This window comes from Canis lupus, chromosome 1 (genome assembly GCF_003254725.2).
Source record: "Canis lupus dingo isolate Sandy chromosome 1, ASM325472v2, whole genome shotgun sequence".
NCBI classification, from domain to species: Eukaryota; Metazoa; Chordata; class Mammalia; order Carnivora; family Canidae; genus Canis; species Canis lupus.
Window position 1 is genome coordinate 4,780,063 of NC_064243.1, and position 26,234 is coordinate 4,806,296.

The 26,234-nt window shown below is 50.5% G+C and overlaps 1 protein-coding gene across 1 annotated transcript; it reads left to right on the top strand.

Moving 5' to 3' along the window:
* DIPK1C (divergent protein kinase domain 1C) lies at nt 1–25,872 on the top strand. The gene is made up of 7 exons (XM_049111369.1): nt 1–80; nt 4,370–4,456; nt 5,263–5,295; nt 6,261–6,696; nt 15,531–16,214; nt 20,659–20,823; nt 23,702–25,872. Exons 1-7 carry the CDS (start codon nt 1–3, stop codon nt 23,918–23,920), a joined length of 1,704 nt encoding a protein of 567 aa, XP_048967326.1. The 3' UTR covers nt 23,921–25,872.
* The last annotated feature ends 362 nt before the right edge of the window (nt 25,873–26,234 follow it).

The following is a 26,234-nucleotide window of genomic DNA, read 5'->3' on the forward strand; positions in this document are numbered from 1 at the left end:
ATGGCCATCACCAACGTCACGGCTGTTGGCCAGGATGGGGAGAAACTGGAACCCTTGTGTATCGCTGATGGGAATGTAAAGTGATGCAACCACTTTAAACAACAGCTTGGCAGTTTCTTAAGCTACACATAAATTTGCCATAAGACCCACAAATGCCATGCTTAGGCATTTAAGGAAAATGAAAACATATGTTCCATGTGAGGACACAGACATACATGTTCAAAACAGCATTATTCACAATAGCCAAAAAGTGGAAACAACTCTGATGTCCATCAAATGGTGAATCTCTGTGGAATGGAATACTATCCATGAATACAAAGGAATGAGGTACTGATACCTTCATAACATAGATGAACCTCAGAAAAACTGAATTAAGTGCAAAGAACTAGGTGGGAAAGACACCTATTGAACAATTCTATTTATATGAAATGTTTAGAAAAAACAAATGTGTGGAAGTAGACTCATGGTTACCTGGGGCTGGGGCTGGGAAAAGGCAGTGAAGGTAGACAGGCAAGAGAGATCTTTCTGGGGTGATAGACATGTTCCAAACTGGATGTGGTGATGGTTGCACAATTGTAAATTTACCAGAAGTCATTGAATTATATGCCTAAAACTGAGGAGAGTTTATGCACGCAAATTATGCTTCAATAAATCTGTTAAAGACTAACGATTGCTGACTGGAACCCAGTAATCTGAGACCACATGGGCTGGAGGATGTCTGGTCTAGCAGGCTGCCTGCCCTTAGAACAGAGGGAACTGTTTGCCCTCTTTATATGGGCAAGAGCCATTGTCCCCAGTTTCTGGGGGGATGACAAGAGATTTCCTCTGGTCCCTGGAAGATGACAAACATGAAACAGAAAAAAACGATATAATTCTGTGGCTTGGCCCGCAACCCCTCCATCACCATGGCTCACAGCCCATCCTTTTCAGGGTCACTGTGCATGCTTGGAGTGCAACACCTAGCAGGTGGTCCTGGGATCAGCAGGGGTTTGGTAACAACAGCTGCAGACCATCTTTTGGCAGGGACCCTTGGGGGTCCTGGGTGGCCAGCGGGCATGGGGAAGGGCAGAGAAGCAGCATATCCTCCTGCAGAGAATCCCATGTTGAAGAGTAACTGTTTTCACCAAAGGAGGGCTGAGACCCTGCTCTTTCACCTCTACATCTTTGACACCAAAGTAGTGGCACTTATAGAATGAATGAATGAGCGAATAAATGAATGCATGAACTCCTACCATGTTAAGCATTATTACAGAACAATGAGCAAGACTGTGAGATCACAGAAGATGAAGAACTTGCACTTCTAAAGTGGTTCAGGGTAGCCCAGGCCTGTAGTTCTCGGATGTCTAGCATCACAGCAGCTGATGAGACCAGAAGCTTCGGAGGATACCAGAATTCTGAGATTGGCTTCTCTTGCAGTGATTCATCTTAAATAACAATGCCTTTTTTTTTTTTTTTTTTACTATCTCTTTGTAATGGGCGGTTGTCTTCAATCAAATTAGGAATTTGACATAAAAAATAAAAGCACCTGTCCTTCCTCCATCTGGATATAATATTGTAAACAATTTGGTGTCTCTTTCCATCAGTTTTTGTGTACATGCAAAAATATATGGTTTGGATTTTTAAAAGGTGCCCCAGATGGGACATAATGTTTTGAAACCTGCTTCTTCATTCAGTGACATCTTATAAGCGTCTGTACCGGTCAAGACTCTTTCCATCATAAATGACAGAAAACCAGCGCATGCTTGCTAAGCCACAAAGGGGCAACTGAAAAGTCAGGTGCTCAAATCAAGTCCTCAGGAATCCTTCCTGGAGCTGATCATTCTCCTGCAGGTTCTTCCTGGGTGGTCCCTGGTGCCTGCATCCACAGACCCTGACCACCTGGGGGTGGGGGGAGAAGCTCTCTCTTTCCCACCAGTTCCAACAAGAACAGAGTCCCCTTGGCTCTTGGTGGCCCTTTGGGGTTCCACCCTTCTGGTTGGGGAAGGTGCCTGCTGTCCTCAGCAGGCTCACCTGCCACTGTCTGTAGACATCAACCCTGGGGACTGAGAGGGAGAGGGCTGATTCCCTGAAGAAATGTGGAGTGTGTGCTGACAAGGGAGGGGAAAGTGGGAAGTTCTTCTCTGATCCCTCCCCTGTCAACATAGACTTCACATCCCAGGTTCTGGTGATGGCATATGTTTTCCACTTAGGGGTGAAGGAAGTTTATCTAACCGATCCCTACTATCCACATTGGGGTTTCTTCCCACTTGTTATTGTTATAAAGTGTATTGTAAGGGAAATCCTGATGCATCAGCCTTGCCCAGTGCACTCAAGAATGCTGTACTCTAAGTTGTGGTAAAATGGTTATTGAGCTTTATAAACCATATGATCTGAGGACTCTAGGCAAGATCGTAATTTTTTTTTTTTTTTTAACCATCCTAACTTCTATCCCTTCACATTCTGGAACCCTGGCCTCTGGTTGTAAAGGATTCCTAGAGATACCTAAACCCTGATCCCCCACCCAGGCTAGCTCAGATACAGGATCGCCTCTCCTTCCTCTCCAAACACAACTTGCATTTTAAAACTAGGGCTGATCTCACTTCAGATAAGAGCAAAGTAAATACATGGATTCAGGAAAATCCAAATGATGACGCCGTTTGCCTTTCTGAAGTGTGGAACGTATTTGAGGAGAGATTTTTTTTTTTATTTTATTGGAGTCGGAAGTAGGACTATCCATTCTTTTCTTCACACTTACCCTCCCTCACCCCACAACCTGATAACAAGTGAACAGAAACACGCCGTCTTCTGAAGGGTGGCCTCCCCTTTTCTGTGGTTCACCATCGGGCAAACATGGCAGCCACTGTTGGGATGGGAAACAGAGACAGATAGTAGGAAGGCATGAGTTAAAATCTTGTTCCAATGATAACTTTTGCAAATGACTGGTAAGACAACAAAATGTGTGAAACTTTCTTGGCCTGTGGCAGGATATGTCAACAAACAATTGTGATACATATAGAACATTTTACATTCTCACTTCTAGAGAGGACTGTTCCAACATCAAAACAGGAATTGATCTCAAGCCTAGAAGCAGGTGAGTGGCTTCTAACACTGTCGCTGCCACTAACAGGTCCTATAAAAGAGGTCATGCCCTTTTCTATGAAATACTCCATAGTGGCATTCACACGATCCACCTGCCAGGTTGCTCAGAGAATCCTATAAGCTAATGTATGTGAATATATCAATTACTATATTAAAAACAGGCATATTTGTTGTTATCCAAGTCCTTTTAGGAAGAAAAATATTTTTACAAGCTCAATGTATATGGAAATGTAGCAGAATCATGCACTAAGAAACCTGTCTGTCTAGTATAATCAAAGTCGGAAAACTATAGAATTTTATCTTTTTCCCCCCTAATAATGGCCTATAAGTGAAAATGCTCATATTTTTTCTTGGTGACAAGTTCAACTGTCAATAGATGAGTTCAGAACCCAAAGGATATGTTCAAACATATTCCTAACCCTGTGATGTGCTGGATTGCTCAATTTAGCCTCAGGAAATCAGAAAGAAATATTTATGTGTTCAAAGAACTTTTTCAAGAAGAATTCCATGGAGATTCTCAAAGTTTTCTGACCTTTCACTCCTTTCTTCAGCAGATAGATACTCCTTTGTTTCGGGTACCAGATAAGGTGCTGGGATTACAACATAAAATGAGACAGTGCTTAGCCTCAAGTAGCCTCCAATCTAGTGGAAGAAATAAATGAACTAATACAGTCTAGTCTAACTTCTTATTTAAAATGAGCAAACCCTGATCACATGCTGCATTTCCTCCTCTCCGTGGGTGCCTGAGGCCTGGGCACAGGGCATGGGTCCTGGACTCTAGGACAGGGTGGCCTGTCATCTGCTTGCAGACCTTTCTCTCGGGTGGCATGTGGAGCAAAATTTCCGTCTCCTTCAAGTCAGAGGAAAACCACTCCGTGTGAATGCAGCATGGCCAGAGGGATCGCTGTGCCCAGCCATTTCTAATATTATGGCTCATTTTCATAGTTCAGGTAAGGGAGTAGGTGGAAGTAGTTCTTGGATTTCACAAAATTTTTTTAAGGAGTCAGAGCCTATTCAAATCAATCTGATGTGAAGCAGGCGCCGGGCCAAGCCACTCCCCAGCTCTGCCCATACCCCTATTCCTGACCTGCGGTCCCCCTGCCAACCCCACGAAGGCTGCCAGTCATTCTGAATCATGCAGCACAATTGCAGAGACGTGCTGATGGCACCAACGTGCAGCAGGCAGGGCTTCTGGGAGATGAGACCTAACTTGTTTTTCTTGGTTCATGAAGCCAAAGCTTCACATTCTGTTGTTAACGCAATTATGGATGTATTTGTTTGTTTTTTGCAGCTCTAGGGGAATATCTTTAGCATCAAGGGTACAGCTGGCCTATGAGTCACCTATATGTGAATACCCCAAAAAGCCCCCTTTGGACAGGTAATTCAAAAGCCTCATGCCCCTGCATGAGGCCCCCGGGGGACAAAAGGTTTGGGGGGCTGAGCTCTGGTGGACTTCAGCGCCATCCACCTCTCCATGGCTTTGTGCAGTGTGCAAACTGTACAGCAGGATGGCAGCCTGCATCGTCCTGTGTTCTGAGGATTTTATTTTGGTCTAGCAAGTACTGTAACTTCTGTGTTAAAACAATGCTGAATATTTAAAGGATCTCTTTATTGTGGGGTTATAATTTTGTTCTTCTGTTTTTTTCTTTATAAAACGCCACAAGAAGTGTGATTGACATTCTTAGAACCTTAACAACGGTAAAAGCTACCTTTGCAAATCACAATGTTGTTAACTCTGATTTCAAGTTCTGTTTCCCTCCTGTGATTTTGATCCCAAGGTTGTAAAGCATAAGTGATCACACGTCCTTACCTCATTTTTCCTTCTTTTCCTGCCCCAGAACTCCAGATTCTTGGGAAAAGGAATCGACTTTGCACCATCAGGTCAAGATTTTAGAGCAATAGCCTCTGATGTCTTCCGGGCTCCACAATTATTTTGTTTTTTTTTTTTTTTTTCCACAATTATTTTGAAATGATATGGCCAGCTTACCAAAATCCTCCCCGCAGGACTTCTGTTGGGGTGTACCCTGGGAAGCAGGGTGGCAGTGGCAGGAGGGACTCTGGCTCACATCACTGCTATCTAAGTGACCCCCAGATCTGAGTGTCTGTTGCATCAGGGAACACTGGCCCTATACCTTAAGTGCTCACTTGGTGGCCTCTGTTATTTTGATGTTTCACAATTTCTAGAGACTTCTACCAGCAAGCCATGAAGGTTAAACGGTAAGTTGCAGAATGTGCAAGGTTAAGAAGCCAGTTCCCCAGGGACATCACTGAGTGCTTTATCAGGCTGGAGTAGTTCCTATAATTCCTACACCCAGGAATGGAACTTCGTTACAGACCAGGCAGGAGGGTGATCTGCTCTGGGCTGGAAGGGAACCAGCTAAGAATAAGCTTTCACAGCGAATGCATGAGCCACCGGGGGGGGGGGGGGGGGGGGGGGGGGGGGCAGCTTCCAGAGGCCTTCAGCTGTGACAGTTCACCTCCCAGGACACCACCCACCTCGGACCCTCCTTAGAGGAGAAAGCCTTCCAGGGAACAGAGGAGCAGCCCAGGGTGGGGTGGAGAGGGCTGGCAAGAACCAGAGACAGCTCTGATGGCTGAGGCGCCCGCCTATTTTATATAACGACTGGGATTTTGGAAGCTGCTCCCCCAGATGATGTTACAAATATACATAAATACAGATTTAGCGGCATTTAGTGAACGCTTGCTCCCCCCCGCCCCGCCCCAGCCAGGGTAAGCGGAAACGTTTCAAGAGTGTGGCACCCGCCGTCCCTGGCGTCGTTCGGCATCCTGGGCCACGGCGGTGGTTAGGAGGCTGCCCGGGAAATGTGTGTGTGTGCGGGGTGTCGCCAAGACGTCCGCATGTCCCAAACCCTGGCTCTAGGCACGCTGCGGGGGGGGGGGGTCTCACCCCCTGGAGGGCCCGGAGGAGACCCAAGTTGGTTTCAGAGGAGGGAGGAATCTCAGAGAGGGGGTCAATGGGGGGGGGCGGGACAGACTGCCGCCGGGAGCACCCAGGGATGCGGGGTCTGTGGAGAGCTCGGCTCGGCCGCCCAGAGAGGAAGGGGGGCGGAGGTCTTGTCTGAATTAAAGATGTGTTACTAAGGGAGCCAGGAGTCTGAACGGCCGGGCCGGGGCCGGGGGGCTTTTAAATCTACGCGGGTTCCGCGGATTCTGTTTAAGAGGGGACTGGTCTTCTTGCGGGAGAAAAAGGTGCAAAGCAAAAAGTGGGAAAGGTGGTGGGTGCGGCGGGTGGAGCAGGGCGCGCGGCGCGCGGACACCCCTGCACCCTGCCCCCCCCCGCCGCCGGGCCGCCGGGCTCCCCCTCCCCTGGCGTGGCCTCTCCCCCGCGCCCCCTCCCCCGCCGGGCCGGCCGGGCCGCGGAGCCGCCGGGAGAGCGCGGGGCGCGGGCGGCGGGGCATGGCGCGGAGGCGGCGCGGGCGCTGCGGGCGCTGCGGGCGCTGCGGGCGGCGCGGGCGGTGCGGGCGGGGGGCGCTGCTGGCCTGCGCGGCGTGGACGGCGGGCTGGGTGCTGGCGGCCGCGCTGCTGCTCCGCGCGCACCCGGGCGTCCGCTCCGAGCGCTGCACGGATGAGAAGAGCCGGCGCATCCTGGCCGCGCTGGTAGGTCCCGCCGCACTGCCCGGCGCCGCGCTCCGGGGGCCTGGGGCCGGGACACCCTCCGCGGGCCCCGGGAGCGGGGCAGTCGGGCGCGGTCGTGGCACCGGCGGTGGCGGGGGGGGGGGGTCCCGACACGGTGCGTGGGATGCCCGGTGCGTGCGACCCGGTCTCTTGCCCGCGAGTCCGTGGGCGCGCGGAGGGGTCTCTCCCCTTTCGCCAAAATTGGTCCTTTGTCCCAAGATAGTGTTCCTGCCCGACCGCTCTCCCGCCGCCCCCGCGCCCGCGCCCGCGCCCGCGCCCGCGCCCGGGAAGTTTGCAGGTCTGCTCGGGGCGTCCCGGCCGCTGCGGCGGGGCTCGGGGCGGGGAGCGCGCCTCGGCCTCTCCGCCCGTCCCCTCGCTCGGCGGCGGTTCGGGATTCCAGCCTGGGCGCGTCTCGCCAAGCCCCGCGCAGACCGGTGGAGGCGCCCCTGCCTCCGCGCGGCCGCTGGGGCCCCAGGCAGAGCGCGCTCGGGGGAGCGGGGCCCGCAGACCCGCGTCCGGCGGTCAGCGGCGACCCCCTGCAGGCGTGGGCCTGAGCGGTCCCGGCGGGCTGGCACTTAGAGACGCAGCCTCCGCGGGCAGCTGCCCCGTGCGCTGGGCCCAGGTGCTCCTCCGTTCACTCCCAACGTTGGCCGCTCCTCGGTCTCTCCCCGTTTGGTCCGGAAGATCATGCACATTAGGAGACTGGGATAAGGTAGGAATCCCCGAAAGGAAAGCCGAAGAGGTGAAGACAGGGGCAACTACTGTCCCGTTGGTTTCTTATTCGAGGATTCGCTTCCTAAAACAGTGACCATCTATCTAAGCATTTGCTGTGAAAAATTATCTATTTTCTAAGAAATCCTCAAAAAACGATGGGACGTTCACAGTCCAATTGCTTACGTATGAGTGGGGTTTTTGAGATTGTAGGTTTTCAAATTTTCATAGCCTAAAAATTAAAAAAAAATTAGGTGAGATTGGAAAAATTGAAGAAGTGAGTGAAACATACAAACTAAAAGAAATATTCCCGAATTGAGTCTGACATGTGTCATTATGAACTGATCACAATGCCAGTGGGACCCTCATCAATGATCCCCTCCATCCTATCTCTCAGTCATCTATTATCAATCATCTATGGACGGTGACACTGAAGTTCTATCAAGTTTTCTTTACCTTGCAACAATTCATCAACTTTCTCAGCTACCCATACAAAAATTCTCTTTACGAGGCTTTCTTTCCCCACCTCTGTTTTTGGGGGACTGATTGACTCATTTTAATGAAGAAAAATAGCTTTTTTTTCCCCCAGGATGGAATACCTGTTTACAAAAATAATATAATCTTTTACATTGAAATAAAAATGCTATTTTCATTTATTTATCTTTGGTGAAGTGGGAAAAGGACTAATGGAAATTATATGGCCTAATATAATTTAGGTAATTGCTAATCATAACTTTCCCAGCATTCTAGCTCATAAATTAAATCTGATTCTGGTTAGAGGCTCTACCAATATATCTCTAATGGCAGCCAGCTGGGGTTGTTTTGAATCTGACATGAAGCTGAAGATATGGGCTCTGCTTCCGAAGGCTCCCAATCTTGCCTATTGCCAAAAGAACAATTTGAAATACTGCCTCTGTCTATCTTCCTGGAGATCATCTGGTGTTGTCTCTGTGAACAGATTTTTTGAGGAGCGTCATCTGGACACCCTGTTCAAGGCCGTTATTCCTCACAAGTGCTCAGGGCTTGGCTTTCTCTCCCTCTCTTCCTGCCTCGTCCCCTTTCACCTTCCCCATTCTGGATTTGTGGGTGTTCGCTCTGCCCAGCACCCTGGCTCACTGTGTTCCAGCACTCTGTGAACTAGTGCGGGTTTGACAGCACCTCGGGCTGCACAACCCAGATGCTGCTGGGCCCTGGCTGCCACGCAGAGGCTGGCATTGTAGCCGCCCAGGACTCAAGCTGAATCGACCCTCTGTCTCTAGGCTCCCAAGCACTTTCAATTCATTCTGCCTGGCTTTTGTCCTTAATAAGAAAACTGGCTGTGATTTTCCTGACTGCTCTCCAGACCCTCATTAGCTTTCCCTCTGAATACCAAGCACAGAGGGCGTCACTGCAGCCGAGCCAGAGAAAGCCCTCTCCCTCCCTGGCAGAGCCAGGGGAGCCCTGAACTCCTGCTGGAGTCTTGGGCCTCGAGGTGACTGGTACCACCGGTGGCCCAGGGAGAGCCTGTAGACACAGGTGCAGAGCTTCAGGAGCTGGGAGCCGGGCCTGCTAGCACCACCTCACGCGGCACCCCGGCTGCCCAGGGAGCTCAGCACACTTCGTGGCCCTGGAAGAGGAGAGATTTGGAAGGGCCAACAGGACTTTTTCCAAGGAGTTGAGCCCTGGACCTTCTAGCTTTGGATTTTTTGAGTCAGACTGCTGTGCTCCTTTGTGCTGTGGCTTCTCAGCACATCTCATAATCGAGACATCTGTAAGCCATCTTTGACTTCTCTGTATGGTTTCTAGAGCCCTTCTTTTCTAGTGAGCTGTGTCAGGGCCCATCCCAGGCTGGTGAGGGTTATACTCACCAAGCCTGGCTCCCGGTTCTGCAGGCAGAGCTTGTCACACAGAGGCAGAGAGATAGATGCTGCTGCTGTGCTGTGCTGACTCTGGGCCGGCCCTGGGCTATGTAACTTTTCCTGTGTTTGTTCACTTCATCCCCTCAGTAACCTCTGCGAGGGATGCGCTTACATGATCCTCATGCCACAGATGGCAAAACTGAGCCTCAGAGAGGTAGTGTCATTTATCCTGATTCACACAGTTGGTATGTCGTGCAGCCAGTATGAGACTCCTGACCAGTGTGACAGTAGAGACTCCGTGACAATAGGTGGCTTCCCCAATGATGAAAACCCTGAGTAACAATGAGGTATTTTTAATCCTTCCACCACACATCATTTTCAAGGCATCTCAAAAATATTCTCACAGGCTCTGTTAGTCAGAAGGCTTAACTCCCTTTTGGCTCTTTAGGTCTTGATGTGATTTAATTTAGTTGCCTCCAGTGGAGATTGCTTTCTCATAGGATAGGCTTATCTTTCTTTGCTGTGGTAGAAACCCGTGGCCCCAGGGGGACTACAGCATCCAGAAAGATTTTGTAGCAGGGAATGACTCTATTTTCCTGAGTGCTCTGGTCATGTTTGTAATGCGTATCTTCTAAGCCATCCAGGGGCCAAGAGGGGTTGCACAGTAGACTGGCTAAATGCTCGGAGATTCTGCAGTGCACAGCTAACTGCTCAGGAAAGGAGTTCTATCCTGTGCTATGTTGCTCACTACGTAGAGACTTCATGCTCCTTAAAAACAGAAACAAATACACAAAAGGAAACCCAGCCCTTAGGCATGACCTTTGAGACCCTGTCAACAGTTTCCCAGACTCAGTGGACAGGTTTTGTTTTTGCCTGAGAACCGTGATACAAGCTGGAAAGATTCTAGGAACAGCCGCTAAGACATTCCTCAGAATTGAGAATTCTAGGAGTGTGCGTTTGTGTGCATGCAGACAGTCTGGAAACACAAATCCACCCTGAGTTTAAGTAATTAAAAAAATGCCAGTCCACTTCAAGGAGACTTTATTAACTTTTTTTTCAGTTTATTTTAAAACATGATACCTGTGGATTTTGTATGCCTACACATTCGGGCACAGAAGTGCACGTGTCTTCATGCTAGCAGCTCCTCCTTGTATTCAGAGAAAAGTGATTTTAAACACGGAGTTAAAGTGCATAAACCACTTTTATTGAGTTAAAACATAGCTACTTCAGGAGGATGTGCTGCTCATAAAATAAGTTCACTATTGTCTCTACCATGATGGCAATTTTTAATTAGCTCGTAAACTTGTAATTTGAATTTTAAATTCACTGTTTTGTTAAAAAATTCTAGGTGAATTCTTCTCCCTGTTTAGGAGGCACAGACATGCAAAAAAATCCTGCAGACTCACTCCAACACTGGTAACCAGCATAGCTGCAGTGGGTGAATTTTACGTTCTGTAAGAGAGTAGGAACTGAAATGCCAAAAGCACATCATCCTAAAGGATGGTGACGAGAGCAGCTCTGTAGTCACCACACCGTGTATACCCTGCTCTAGTGTAAACTACCCCCTATGATGAACAAGGTGACGGGGTACCAGAAGTTTGGTCATAAACCTGAGACCTCCCCTATGGTAGCTGGCAGGCCCTCTGGGGTTCTGGGCACCTTCCTCCACTTGGGGCCTTTCTGATGCACGACATTGCACCCCATAAGCCATGCAGGAGGCGCACTTATACCTTAATGTGTTAAGCTTCAGAAAGACACCCCAAATAACATTCCCCTCCAAAAGTGATAGGCTCTATGATCAATTCGATGATGATACCATTGTTCAAAATATCTTGTAACTCCTGTTGGGAATTGCCATCCAAATTTGCAGGGGCAAAACCGTATAGATTTTAATTTGATTTAAACTCAATATCATCAGTGCAGGATAGTTTTGTAGAAAACACTGTGCTGTGGGGAGCCGGTGGGAGAGAGGACAGTGCAAGTGAGTCTGTCGGACTGGGAGCTGGGGGCGGAGGACAGAGACGAAGATCCCCTGGAGAAGGCGGGTTGTCCCCTGGGGAAGGTTGATCTGGCTCTTGCAGGGTAGAAGCATTTTTATCTGGCAGTGACATGGCAGTTTTTCATAGGACAGCTCAGTCTGTCACACACAGTTACTGGTACTAACTTTGCTTTCCAAGCCCCTGAACACACCAGGCTACTTTGCAACTCTGGCTCTTTGCACAGCTTGTTTCCTGCAGTGGAACTGCCCCCCCCCCCCCGCCCCCCATCTGCTAGGCACACTGCAATTAGGCTTTCAAAATTGGGCTCAGGTGCATCTGTCCAGGAACAGGATTCCCTGCCCACCGCACCCCCTTCTGCCCTCCCCCTTCCCCCACCTCCTCTGCCTTCTAATGGCCAGGGCTGCAGAGGGTAGGAGAGAAGTAGCATCCACTGAGACAACCCGGTCCTCTGTATCTGTGACCTTGGTTGACCTTCACAGGTCTCCTGTGACCCTGTATCAGCATGGTACAGACCTGGACAGAAGCCACCAGCTCCTAGGTCTGCAGAGATGGGAAGCAAACCCGGGGTGCCCAGAGCCAAGTGTGGCTGTGAACCTACCCCTGTACAGGTCATACTCAGCTCTCATTCATGAGTTTGGAAGGCAACCACCTCTGTTCTGTGAGCTCCTGAGCTTGGTACCTATAGTTGGAAAGTGGCTCAGCTCACATAGGCCAGGTTAAGTTGGGAGAGAAACTTTGTTGATTTGAAGGTGGCCAGGTGTGGCCCAAGTAGCAAGGCCTTGTCCATTCCCGGTCCCAGAGGAGTGGAGCTGTCTTATGAGCCCACAGTTGTCTCTCCTGTGGCAATTTCAGCCACAGTTAGGGATGAAAGTAAAGGCCCTGGTCTGTTGTGATCGATGCCTCCATAGTTCCCGCTTACAGTGCGGTCTGCCTCTTCCCTTCTTACCCTGGCTTCTCCCAGGATTCTGAAGTTCTCGGCTCAGGACTCACCTCCTCCCACCAGACCGGTTCTGTCACCTGCTTTTCTTTTCCTGTTCTGTACTTCATACAAAAGCACTTTTTATTAGACTTTAAATGTGACAACACTCCAAAAATGTCTATGGAATTGAATCAAATGATTTGGAATCATGCAAAAAGGAATTTGGGGGCTTTATAAGGACTTTTTTTTTTTTAAAGATTTTATCCATTTATTCATGAGAGACCCAGAGAAAGAGAGAGAGATTGGCACAGAGACACAGGCAGAGGGAGAAGCAGGCTCCATGCAGGGGGCCCGAAGTAGGACCCGATCCCAGGTCTCCAGGATCACGCCCTGGGCTGAAGGCAGGCATTAAACCACTGAGCCACTCAGGGATCCCCGAAATTTTTTTAAAAATGTTTTTTGATCCGTTTTACTGAAGAAATGTGAGACTCTGCGAATACAAGATAGAGTAGGGAAAAAACCACCAACAAGGGAAATGAATGCCTCCCACATTATTTCCATCATTCATATCTTTTTTGCTCCTGCTTATCTAGAACACTTCACCTTTTCATCCCCACCTTCCTCTGAGAATATTCTGAGAGGTCTCCGGGAGCCTGAGTCAGCTGCTATTTCTTACAAGGGGCAAAATGGAAGCAATTCTGAGCAGAGAGTGAGTGACTCAAAGGGTCCTGATCTTTTCAACACTCATTTCTTGACCCCAAAGCTTGGAATTAAAAGGATGACATTTTACCAGCATTGTGTTACGTTAAATTGCAAGATGAACACAGCATCACGTGTGTTTAACGCAGTTTTGTGGGTGTTCATTAACACAGCTTAATCACGGGTGTCTGCCAAAGACAACAAGGCAGCCCAGCAACAAGGTGGTCAGGTCAGATTCATGACCACGCACATCCTTGTGTTTGGTCAGTGTGACACCCCCACCACCCAAGAAAGCCCCCAGAGGAGAGATGGCTCCTGGGAGCCTCCTTCAGCAGAAAGCCCTAGGATCAGGTGAGATGGTGTGGCCTGGGTCTCTCCGGCTCTTGTCCAGCTAAGGCCTGAAATGGTCCCGAAATTCCATATACTTGTTTTAAGAACTAGGAGTATTTCTTTTTAATAAGCATTTTGGGGGCAGCCTGGGTGGCTCAGCGGTTTAGTGCCGCCTTCAGACCAGGACGTGATCCTGGAGACCTCGGGTGGAGTCCCACGTCGGGCTCCCGGCATGGAGCCTGCTTCTCCCTCTGCCTGTGTCTCTGCCTCTCTCTCTCTCTGTCTCTCATGAATAAATAAATATAAAAAATAAGCATTTTAGTAATGCATGCTTGGAACAATTAAACTAGAGTATTTATAAAGGTCCACGGTCCTTTATCTAACGCTTGGGGACCAGGCATGTTTTTTGAAGTCAGGCTTTTTTGGGCATTAGAAAAATAATATTAATCATTTACTTTATATGTTGCATATGAAGCAGAACCAGTAATCAAATGAATCATTCTGCAGTGTAAGGTATGGAAATTCACACCGAGTCGAGTACATTTAGACTACAGATTTGCAACTTTTCAGTTGGGCTTTGGTACCACATGAGTCTCAATGAGTCATGAAAAAGTTGTAGTTTTCAGAGCTTTTAGGAGTTTGGAATTGTTCATATACCCAGGCATTGGAAGTATGTTGTCTGACTTTGAGCTGCTTATGATACAAAGGGGGCCAGCATGAAGGGACCAGAGTGTCTGGAAAGCGTGCAATCATATAGTTGGCCATTGTTGGAGGGCCATGTTGTGATGCCTTGTGCTTGAATAAATGAATGGTTTTCACATACTTTTCTCAGTCCGCCTGTCCAAAAACCGAGCAAGGGAGGCAGACTGGTGATGCAGGGAGGGAGTCAGAGGCTCAGAGCGGTGGGGTAGTTTGCTCAGGATGTCACGGCAGAGCCAGGCCAGGGTTGGAGCTTTGTGACTCTTGGCCACATCCCATGGTCTCTACTGCTCTTCAGCTGCAGCTGGTCACTCAAGGCACTTGTAGCGCACAAGATAGAGTGAAGGAAACAGCGTGGTGGCTTCCCTTTGTCTTATCATCTGGTGAGAACGAAGGGGAGCCCCTGTCTCCTGTGCTGCAGAACTTCTAGGAAGAAAAGACACATCTGTGGGGGAACAGATGGAGGGAAGCTCCTAATAACAATGGGGTTAGGGGTTTAGGTTTCCTGAAATATATTTTTTTAAGATTTTATTTATTTATTCATGAGAGAGGCAGAGAGAGAGGCAGAGACACAGGCAGAGGGAAAAGCAGGCTCCATGCAGGGAGCCTGATGAGGGACTCGATCCCAGGGCCCTGGGATCACGCCCTGAGCCAAAGGCAGATACTCAACCACTGAGCCACCCAGGTGCCCTTAGGTTTCCTGAAAAATTAAAAAAAGAACAGAGCAACAATGCTCCATTTTACTTTATTCTGCTCTAGCTCTGCCCTCCCTCCTGTCCTCGTCCTGGCAGGACCAACAGCCAGGGCCTGGCTCGACTGTCTTCTCAGGGATGTTTATAGGTGGTGGTTGTGTGTGGGGGAGTCACTGGGTCCCCTCGTGTGGCACCCATCCTGAGAGCTGCTGAAGTTTAGGAGAAAGCCCATCTGAGGGCTCCCGGACCCTCCTCCCCGCCACCAGGCACCCAACACGCCCTTCACTTCCAGAAGGGCTCCTGTGTTCCAAAAGCTTTTGTTGGTGACACAACCAGCCACGAGGCCTCTTCTAACTCCTGTGTCCTGTAGAGGATGCTCCTCCGAACCCCTGTAGTCCTTCCAGATCCCCTGGCCTTATAGGCCACACCCCTTGGTGTCACAAACAGCAGGCCGAGGGGCTGCCTGCCCAGAGGGTCGTTGCTGTGGCTGGCCCTGGCACCAGGTGAGGCTCGCTGGGGACCCACCTTCCAAGGTGTGACTTGGCCGTTCAAGTCTCCCCAGGGCGGCCGGGTGGTGGGGCCGGCGTCGAGAACCTGGCCCGGCCAGCCCTGCCTCTGCAGCTGAGGGAAGTGACACCAGCTGGTGAAAGGCCTTTCCGGCATCACGTGGCCAGAATGGGGACGGGGTGGCGGGCCCCACGTCTCACCAGGCCTCCTGATCCTGAAGACCTGGGCCTGCTTGAATAATGTGATAAATATAAAACACTCCTTGAATGATTCCACTTAATTACTCAGCCCATGACGTTCACACGCGTGGGGTTTGTCTCCACAGCTGCCGAGGAGCATCCGCGTGCAGGGACCCACCTCTCGCTGCCCAGTGACCACTCGGCCCCTCCCGCCTTGTGACCCACTGTTCCCTTCCTTCCAGTGCCAGGAGTACCAGGGCGGGGTGCTGGTGGGCGACCTCTGCGAGGACCTGTGCGTGGCGGGGCAGCTGCGGTACCAGCGCTGTCTGTACTACGAGCGGGGCAAGAAGGTGCTGCAGGCCACCTGGCGCGGCCGGCCCATCATCCTCAAGTCCAAGGAGGAGGCTTTCTCCAGCTTCCAGCCGCTCAGCTTGCCCGAGGACGCGGCCGAGGAGGGCGGCCCGGACGCCCTGGAGGCAGAGCTGCACCTGCTGGTGGCCGGCGAGGTCAGGAACGCCCTGGGCCTGGAGCTGTCGGGCGGTAGCCTGGGGCCGCTGTGGCCGGGGCGGCGCGGTGGGGGGCGGCGGGGCCAGCTGGCCAGCCTGTGGGCCCTGCTCCAGCAGGAGGAGTTCGTGCTCTTCAGCCTCCTGCAGGACCTGAGCCGGCACGCCCTGCCCGTGCTGGGCTCCTGCGGCCACTTCTACGCCGTGGAGTACCTGGCCGCGGGCAGCCCCCGCCACCGGGCCCTCTTCCCGCTCGAGGGGGCCGCGGGGGTCCCCCGGGGTGGCCGGGGCCAGGCCAGGGCCGTCAGCGACATGGCGCTCAGCTTCCTGGACATGGTGAGCCACTTCGAGGATGACTTTGCTCACCGCCTGCACCTGTGCGATGTCAAGCCCGAAAACTTTGCCATCAGGAGTGACTTTACGGTGAGTGGCCCTGGGAGGGTGGGGGTGGGCAGAGAATCTAGGAGGGGGTGTCTGCCAATCCTGGGAGACCGCTGCAACCATGTGCCACCTCCTGGCCTGGACACCCCAGACCCGCCAGAGCACCTCCCTGCGGGGGGCGTTGAGAGGATTTGAAGAACCCGCGTACCTTGCAGCACCCAGGGCGGGGAATGATAGTGAAGGCGCCTACGGCACGGGCAGGGGCAGGGACAGGGGCAGGGGCAGGGGCAGGGGACCCTGCAGGGCCAGGTTTGTCCTCCCTAATGGCTGTTCTGGTTTCTCCAAAGCAGCGTAGCAGCTTCTTAGACCTAACTTGAAAGCAAGCTCTTGCCGAGTGGAGCAAACAATCTTCAGGAGACAAGGAGCCACAGAGGATGACAAAGAAAGGTGGCCTTTGGGGGCTTTTGTACAGCAGCCGGTTGGAGGATGCTGTTTTCATAGTGCCCAGGGTCTATGATGGTGTGAGGCTTTTTCTGGTGCTTTCTTCCTGCAGAGGTTCTAGATGGTTTCCCTTCTGTGGGTAAGACTTCTAGAGGGACAGCTAGAGTTCGGGAGCCTTCTCCCAGGGGAGAAACCTGCCTGGGGGAGGTGTCTGCCTCTGTGCTGCTCTGTGGGGTAGGTGAAGTCTGCCTCCCCTCTGGGCCATGCAGGTGCACAAGGAATTGAGTGTGGTGGAGGAGCAGCAGGAGGGACTCCAGTGTTTTATTAGGAGCTAATCCCCTTCCATTTCCCTCGTCATCCCCCCCCTCCCCCGGTCCCCTCCAGCTAGGCTAAACCCAAGTGTCAGGTTAATGCCGTGGCGATCTGGGTGCCCTAACACAGGTGTCCTTACCCTGCGCTGGGGAGCATGTCGGGACCCCTTAAGAAGTAGCTGTGGGTGTGGGGTAGGCCTGGGAAGGTGGCTGTGGGGGAGGGTTCTGTTACTGCCGGCCAGGTACTACCTACTGGTACTACCTACGGCAGCAGGTAGCAGAGGAATGCCTTCTTACAACAGCCTGAAAGCTAGGAAACAAAATTTGCCCCCTGTGTAAACCCCTCTCCAGTCTAGCCTCTGTCACCATGAAGAGCGGGGCAGCAAGTTGCCCAAACTGCTTGGTCCTGACGCCTTGTCCCTGGCTGCTCCAGAGAGATTGATAAGCTGGGGTGGCCCCAAGTGTGGAAGGGAAAGAGCTGAGAGGTTCCAGAAGGTTCTGGGAAGTTCCTAGAGGGTCTGCACGCTGGGTGGTGAGCTCTGGAAGAGTTAAGCTCCATCTGCAACATCCTGAGCTCCACAAGACCCCTAGCCATGCTCCAAGCTGTGAAGGGGAGGGACCCCGCCAGCATATTTTTCCGAGGTGAAGTCCCAGCCAAGCTTCCCTAATTCATGAGCAGAAAGTTTATGTGATGGACACGAAGGACCACTGTTCTCTTTCTCAGAGAAGTCCTGGGAACCCGGGCACCCAGGGCCCTGGGAAAGGAAGTGTGGTGTGTCCGCTCTGGCAGTTCTAGGACCAGGGCTCATCTGACAGCAAGTGTCATGGAGTGTCAGTGAGTGGAACTCAACAGGCACAGCAACAGTTGAGGGGATTGTGAAGCTGTCTGGGCTGAGTTCCCTTGGAAAGGCTGTAGGAAGGCGGCGGGGCTGACAGGTCTTCCTTGGTGAAAGGGAAACATGGCACGTTGCTGGCTTGTGCACTGCCCTAGAGTTATGCCTTCCAGTGTCTTGTGCGTAATGGATGCGAAATATTTGTCCAGTGAAATAATAGCTGCACTTCTTGCCCTGGCCCCAGACTGCACCCTGTGGACCGTGCTGGGGCACACAGGCCCTTCCTCTGCCTGAGCTCTTCTGGCAGGGGGGTGGCTGTGGGGGAGGAAGGACAGAGATCCCCCTTGGCCAACCCCACCATTGTTGACCTCCTCACAGACGTGGACATTCAAGAAGTTAACTTTACCTATGATTTCACGACTTTAAGTGAAACCCAGAAGTATGAGCATCACCAGAGGACTTGTTAGAAATGCAAATTATCTGCCTCTGTCTGCCCTCCCCTGCCCTCAAGACCTACTGGGTCCGACACTCTGGGGCTGCGACTCAGAGACTTGCAGTCCTTCACTTTCTCTGTAAGTCCCCGTCCCCACTTATAGGTCCTGAGAATTTACCCAGTGGTTGTAAAGGAATACCTGGGAAACATCCTTGCTTCATGCCCCCAAACCATCTCCAGCAGGTGCTCCTTTTAGCCAGACGTGTTTCCTACTTAGGAGGAAACAGTTCTCATCAGCCCCTTCTAGCCGGATGCCAGCATAAAGTCTGATGAAGATGTGAGTTAGGTGATTCCTGCAGGAATCCTGCAGGAAGAATGTGCTGATTCTCCTAACATGATTGAAGAAACCCTGTGCAGGTTTTTTGGTGGGCTTGGTTCCTGTTCTTATTTTAGATGCGTAGAGCTAATGCTTACAATAGCTGTAATCCCTTCTACACTGCACGCTAAAAATTAAAAAATAAATCTGGCTCTCCCTGGGAGATGAGAAGGGAAAGATCAGAAATGGGAGAGAAAAGTCACAGGAGCTGAAAGGACATGTGGGGGCCATGGGAGGTTGCCAGAAAGGATGGAAAGAAGGGAACCTTGGAGCCCTGACAATAAATTATATAGACGATAGATCTGGGACGCCTGGGTGGCTCGGCGGTTGAGCATCTGCCTTTGGCTCAGGTCATGATCCTGGGGTCTTGAGATCAAGTCCCACATCGGGCTCCCCCCAGGGAGCCTGCTTCTCCCCTCTGCCTGTGTCTCTGCCTCTGTCTCTATGTATTTCTCATGAATAAATAAATAAATAAAATCTTTAAAAAAAGACAATAGATTCATGAGCACAGACTTAGTATATTTTTCCTGTATTAGCTAAGGTAAATAGCCAACGTAGCTATTTCTTTTGGCTAAATAGGAGAAATGGATTAAAATTGTAATTTCTGTTTGCTGTGTCTGAATTAGTAACTAAGCAAAGCTCTTAAGTAGAGAAAACTTCCCTGTTCTTCATTTTCATTATTCTCCATATATTTTGAAAGAGATTATTTTCTCTCTTCTGTTCTACTGAATCATTCCCAAGGAAGTTCACTACCGACTGGCATCCCTCCTGAGTGAAAAACAAAAATCCCAAACTGGGGAATGTAGCTTCTAACTCTGCCGAGTTGCAGAGGAAATGGACCCCAGCCAGGGAGCCCTCTTTGAGATGCTACCCAAGGCAGAAGGAAGGGCTCACGTTTAGAGGGTGGCCTGTGAAGGCTTGTGAGACGCCACCGGCTCCAGAAAATTCATCAAGTCTTCAGAAAGCTTTTTTAATACCTTGAAGCTATGAACTGCTTGATTTGGGCAAACTCCAGGTTTTATCAGGTTTGAGATAATCCTTTTTATTATTATTATTTTTAAAAATTCAGGTGGTGGAGGAAAATCTGCATAATGTAGATGGTATTCTTTTTACTGGTTTTGAAGCCTAGTTGGTTTGAAGCCAAGAAGATAAATCTGAAATTCCAGGGAGTCGATCACGTGCTCACACTGACAGTGGTATTTAGTATTCGATGCTGTTGGATCAGGGTCCACAGGCATCAACTCTCATGCAAGAGGTTTGATGCTGCCTTTTGCAGCCATGTGTCCATCCAACCAGTCAGTAGGAAACCAGCTGACTCGGGTCACAGATACGCTGTTAGTGGACAGCATAGGTCCCGCCACCCACTTTTACCATCACACTTACAGACTCTGGGACATCAGTTCCTTCATTGCTTATATTTATGGGGATAAATTATCTGTGTCTCACAGCTTTTATAATGATGATCCTTGAGGGTCAGAGACCCAAGTGATACAGCAATGGAGGGGGAATTTATTTTTAAGCCATTTCAGAGATTCTATTTTTTTTAAAAGATTCATTTATACGTGTGTGTGTGTGTGTGTGTGTGTGTGTGTGTGTCTATGTGTCTGTGTGAAAGAGAGAGAAAGAGACAGAGCCAGGGGATGGGCAAGAGAGATAGAATCCTCAAGCAGACTCCACACTGAGTGGGTTGGATCCGGGGTTGGATCCCAGGACCCCGAGATCATGACCCGACCAAGAGTTGGACACTCAACCGACTGAGCCACCCAGGTGCCCCTCAGAGATTCTACTTTTAAAGCTGAAAAAGTATTTAAAGTTGAAAAATGATACTTCCAGCTATAGTTCCAGATCTAGGCTTTCACCAGCAAAAGTCCTTTTTGCAACAAAAGCCTTGCAATATGGTCAATGCCACGTGCTTGTGTAAATAAGGCAAGAGCCCTGCAGCATGGCCTGGGCTCCTCTTTCTGGCAGGTAGGGTTCTGTGATCCCACAACCTGCTGGCACCTGCACTGCAAGTGGGGAACAGAGATGCGCCAGCTCCCACTGCCCTGAGCCTTGGAGTCCTTTTGATGGCCATGTGCTGTTTTGGTTACAGGTGGTGGCCATTGATGTGGACATGGCCTTTTTTGAACCCAAAATGAGGGAAATTCTCGAGCAGAATTGCACAGGAGATGAAGACTGTAATTTCTTTGACTGTTTTTCAAAGTGTGATTTGCGAGTCAACAAGTGTGGAGCAGAAAGAGTGAACAGCAACTTACAGGTAAGCAGCAGCCACCACGTGGGCTGGGGGACACTGTTTTCTGGAGCTGCCACTGCCTTCTGTGCTGTGGCACCCCGTTCATGTGGCCTAGTCACCCCTTCCATGCCACTCAGGCTGGATGTGCTCAGTGGGGGCAGGGACTGGTGGAGGGGGCGGTGGTCATTTTTGCCTGTTGCCTGCCCCTATGGGTTGTTAGCAAATGACCAACAATGGGGGTCTAATGGATGGAGCGGTCTGCTGAGCCAATGTTGGGTTCCCCATCTCTTCCTAATGTATTACTTTTCTAAGTTAAAATTCTACTAAAAAAAAAATATATATATATATATATATATATATATATATATCCCTGCCCCGATTGAAGAGCAAAGGAATAGAATTTTTTTAAATTTCAGAGATTGACATAAAAACAGGTAGCTATCGGGCCGGCAGGAGGTGGCCAGGCTGTAGGGAGAATAGTGCTGGTCACCGGGTAACCAGGCACAACAAATGATTGCATTTGCTCCTGCTTCACTGCTGACTAAATTCTAGAGGGCTCAAGTCTTTATTCATAAATACAATCCTAAATGTACCAGAAGAAAACTGGGAGAATTTTAGATATTATTCAAGAGTAAGGAAGGCCTTTCTGAGTTTGGACCAAAGCTCAGAGGCCGTAGGAAGAACAAGTGACAGATTTAACTATCTTGAAAGAAATCCACATAGAAAAAAACAAAAGAAAATCCCCCCAAAATATGAGCAATATTTAAAAGTTAAATGAGAAACTCTTATGAATAAATAAATAAAATCTTTAGAAAAAAAAGTTAAATGAGAAAATGGGCAACATATTTGCAGTTGTTCATACGGGTCAGGAGAGTAGAGGGCAAGGGGGGCCTTGTGCTCCAGCCGCTGTCAAGGCTCAGACAGTGCCCCCAGGATTGTCCTTCCCCACCGAAGGTCCTTTGCCATGGCTTTTCCAGGTGCCAGGCACAGCGTCTGTGGATCGGTCAGTGGGAGCAGGGGCATCCGCAAAACCCAGTCCCTGGCCTCTGTAAGGAAGGCAGGACGATTTCCATCTCCCTCAGGCCCATGGAGGTGTAATTCCCAGGCACACACCTCAATAAATCCCTGCTTGCAAACCTCCATCTCAGAGTCCACTCTCCAGGAAGTCAGTCAAAGCAAGGGGATGATGTCCTTACAAAACAAAGAGTGTCTATGAATCAATATGAAAAAGGCCAACAGGGCAGCCCAGGTGGCTCAGCAGTTTAGTGCTGCCTTCAGCCCAGGGCGTGATCCTGGAGATCCAGGATAGAGTGTCACATTGGGCTCTCTGCATGGAGCCTGCTTCTCCCTTTGCCTGCCTCTCTTTCTCTCTCTCTCTCTCATGAATAAATAAATAAAATCTTTAAAAAAGGCTAACAATCTGATGGGAATGTGAGCAAAGGACATTAACGTGACCATTCACTGAAAAGGAAGCACAAAATGCTTTCACCCTGATTGCTAAGAAGTAGGCAAATTAAACCATTTTCACCCATTGGTTGGCAAAAATGAAGGACAATGCACGTATTGGTGGCCAGTAGGGGAGACAGGTGTTGTCAACATACTTTACTGTGAGAATATATCTCAGTACAACTTTCATGGGGTCAATTTGGCAATATGTACCAAAACAAAAAATGCACACATACCCCTTGGCCCAGAAATTCCATTTTAGAAATTTAGTTGCATGTGCAAAGTGAAAATGACATTTATGCAAAATATTTATTGCAGCATTGCTCATAATAACAAAAGTTAGTAAACGACCTCAATTTTCATCAATAGGGAGCTAGTTAAATAATTTATGATCTATCCACACTCATGAGGTGCAGCCATTCGAGCAATTGGGAAATCTGTACAAGAATCAACGTGGAAGCCGATATTTGGTTAAATGGGAAGAAGCCGTAGAACGGTGTGTAATATCCTGCCTTTGATGCAAAGTGGGAGAGAAGGAGGAGCATGTACAGGCCTGTGTGTCACATACTCTCTCTAGAAAGACAGTCAAGGAAGGGGTCGCCTCCCAGAGGCCGGCGCAGAGTGTCTGACGGTCAGGAGCAACGTGGAGGCCCAGGACTGTGTGGTGTGTCCTTGGGAACATTTAACATTTTAGCGGATGTATCATCACTGCACAACTAAGATCATTTGTTTTTTAAAAAGAATCCTCGCCCTTGCAGGGATTGGGAAACGAAGTTAGTTACCTGTCTTCCGTGAGAAGGAGCTTTACCACCCTGAGGCCTCTGTTCAGTGGGTCCGGGCCAGGGTGACACAGAACCATAAAGCCCCCTAACTCCGAAGCTCTGGGTGCGGCGGGCCCGGCGAGAGGGACCCAGGAAAGGTGGGGGGAGCGGCCGCGGCTTCCGTGGGGTGTGAGGAGATCTGTGGCATTGGGCCTCCAGACCCTGTTGGTCCCGGGTTGCCAGGTGGCGGCTTAGTTCTTCACTCCTGCTCCTGACACAGAGGGCTTCGAAGTCCCTTCCAGCACAGCCTTTTTCTCCACGCGCGTCTCAACGGGCGGTCGCGTGTGCCGGCCGCTCGTCACCCGCACGTCACCAGGCCCCGGGCCAACCCTGTCAGGTGGTCATCGCGTGTGGTGACCCTCTTAGGGGTGAGCGAGCCCATCTCAGAGACGCAGTGGCGCAGCCCAGGGGTCGCTGCCGGGGACTCCCTGCTCCCCTGTCTCTACGGACACCCAGACCCTCCCCTCTGCTCCGGGGCTGGACGGAGCCTCGACTCCCTGTGCTGAGTGGTTCGGGGTCTGGAGGGGAGGCCGCTTTGGGGTCAGGCCCACGCTGTGGGAGGAGGCCTCCCTGCAGCAGGGGAGGGTGGGGCCGGGGTGCAGCGCGCTCTAACCGCCCTGTCTGCCCTCCCACAGGTCATCTGCGACAAGATATTCCGCCACTGGTTCTCCTCGAGTCTGGGGAGCTGGGCCATACCCTTCCCACTGCAGCGGCAGTTGCGGGACGCGGTGCAGGAGTGCGCCGACCCTTGGAGCATGGCCCGCAGCCCCCCGAGAGCAGCCTCTGATGTGTTCTGGAAGCTTCGGAGTCTCCTCCGAGCCACGCAGAGGGAACTGCAGGAGGCAGAGAAGTAGCTGCTGCCGTGGCCTTGGATGGACCCCCTCCACATTGTCGTAAGGAGGAGACGGTCCTCCCTGCAAATGCCCCCCCCAACCCCTCCACGAGCTGTCCCTGTGCTCTCCTGACGTGTGAGCTGCTGGTGCTCAGCCTTGGGAGCAAGGGATTCCAGCTGGCCTCCCTGCAAACGTGGCTGCATTTCAAAAAGTGCACACAAGCAAGTACAGGTGTTTGCATAGGTGCACTTGCATGCGTGTGTGAGCGTGAGCATGAGCATGAGCAGGTGAGTGCGTGAGGCTCTGGGGTAGAGAGAGGTGCTTTCCCCAGCCTGCCCATGGGGACAGCTTGCCTGGCTGGAATTTGGAATTAAATACAATAAAAAAAAAGTTGCATCTTTAGGAAACATAATGTGTAAGGAGAGGATGTGTAAGGACAGCATTTAGCAGTTTGCATTTGAAGAAGTTTTTGGACAGTGTTTTAGGGAGCACCTGACTGCTCACCCCAGTGCATCTGCCTTTGGAGCAGGACTTGCAGGCTTGTTTGCACTATGTTGACTTGCCCTGAGGATTGGAGATAGTGCAAGTGCCGAGGTTAGGCATGGACTTCGGGCAGGGTCAGAGGCTGACCGGCCTGTCCATGAATGAATACAGAGCCCTAGGTGACACGCCATGCTGGCAGGTGTCCTCGAGCCCTAGTGAAGCTCCTGCAGGAGCTGAGACACGAGGTCCCTCCTGGAACAGGTGGATGAAACCGCCGGGAACCAGCCAGGGATCCCCTGGGGAGGGACTCCTTTCTACGGCACACCCAGGAGGAAGCTGGTGTGCCACACATAACCGGCTGGTCAATCGAGAAAGACGCTAGGAGAGGAAAAGGAAATGGTTGATGGCTTACAAATTGAAGACGACAAAGTGATCTGAAGGTTAAAAATCCCAGATTGATGAATTCCAAGCTATTTATCTTTTCCTTGCCCTGCGCCTTCCGGGTGCAGACAAAAAGGGGCTGCAGTCTTGTGTTCATTTGGATGCATTTCTCCAGGTGCCAGCTGGTCTGCGTTCTGTGGGTCCTGAGCACTGTTGTGTGAATGCCTGTGGTCACCTGCAGTGCCCCCCCAACCTGTCACTACTGGCAGGGTTCGTAAGGGCCCTCCGATCCTGCATATGGATGCCTCACCCTGCATTTGTAGTCTTTGGCAGGAGGGAAAACCTACGAAGTCCCCTCTGTGGCAGACCTACATTAAAACTGAGGTTTGATGCACAGCCCTCGGACTGGTAGATTCTACAGTAAAGGAGAACCGGCTCTTGTCTTCTGAGCAAAGACTCTGGCTCCTCCAGGGCTGTGCTCTGCACAGCGGTTTTCTGCAGTGGAAATGGTCTCTTTGAACCCGCGAACCACTAATCAGCTTCTCTGCAGCAAGATTTCCATGAAGTCAGGCATGAAATGAAGGGTGAGCAAGCAAGGGAGGGGCAGGGGTTTTGCGGTCTGTGTTCCTAAAACAATTGGCTTTTGCAACGTGACAGCAAAGAGGTCTCCTGCGGGTTGACCCTGGGATGGCAGCCCCTCATTAGCGTGGGCTCTGAGCCATCTGGCTGGGCAGCAAAGCTGGCTTGTGAAAGGGAAAATGTTCCTTTTCATTTAGACCAAAATGGAAGCAAATGTTATTGTTTATCATGGAGACTATGCAACGTGTAATTATCCGACACAATGGTGTTCTTATTGCTGAAAACAGCAGTTTGAGCCTTATGCCCTGTGTCTGACCACCTCATCTATCTCTCTTTCTCTCTCTCTCACACACACACACGCACATGCACACGCACACAGACACTGAGCCCTCCCTTCCCATCCCACCCGGCAAATTCCATGAAATGCCAGTGGACTCCTAAACTATCTGTGGGTTTTGTTTTGTTTTTAATTTCAAACCCTTGCAAAATAATGCTTGTATATAATACAATGAACAAATTCTGTTGTGTCAGTATTTAACATTTTTAATGTGACAAGTGAGATTGTTTCAGGCTTATCTGGTTGAGCAAATGCCCTACTTGCAGGAAAAGGTCTCCATAAATGATTTCTGTGTTTTGTTTTAATAACACGCAGAGTAGAAAAAAACTCTCCTAAGCTGTGTCCTCAAAGAGGAGTAGGTTCAGCAGATGCAGGCTCTTCCTTTTTAGGTTTTACCCAAATCAATACAGCTGGTGCATCAGAAGTTGGTTTTCACCATGTATCTTGATAACATTATAATTGAAATTATCTTTTGATGAAACGACTCCAGATTGTAGGCCCTGTACAGTTCCAGTGGGCATGCCGTAACTGCACAGAAATTGTGGGTGGCTACGG

Bases quoted from the DNA above. Each gene is read 5' to 3' on its own strand.
- DIPK1C (XM_049111369.1), top strand. From the start codon at position 1: ATGGCCATCACCAACGTCACGGCTGTTGGCCAGGATGGGGAGAAACTG. The intron at 6,697-15,530 runs GTAGGTCCCGCC...CCTTCCTTCCAG, and splicing joins GGCGCATCCTGGCCGCGCTG to TGCCAGGAGTACCAGGGCGG. The intron at 16,215-20,658 runs GTGAGTGGCCCT...TTTTGGTTACAG, and splicing joins CCATCAGGAGTGACTTTACG to GTGGTGGCCATTGATGTGGA.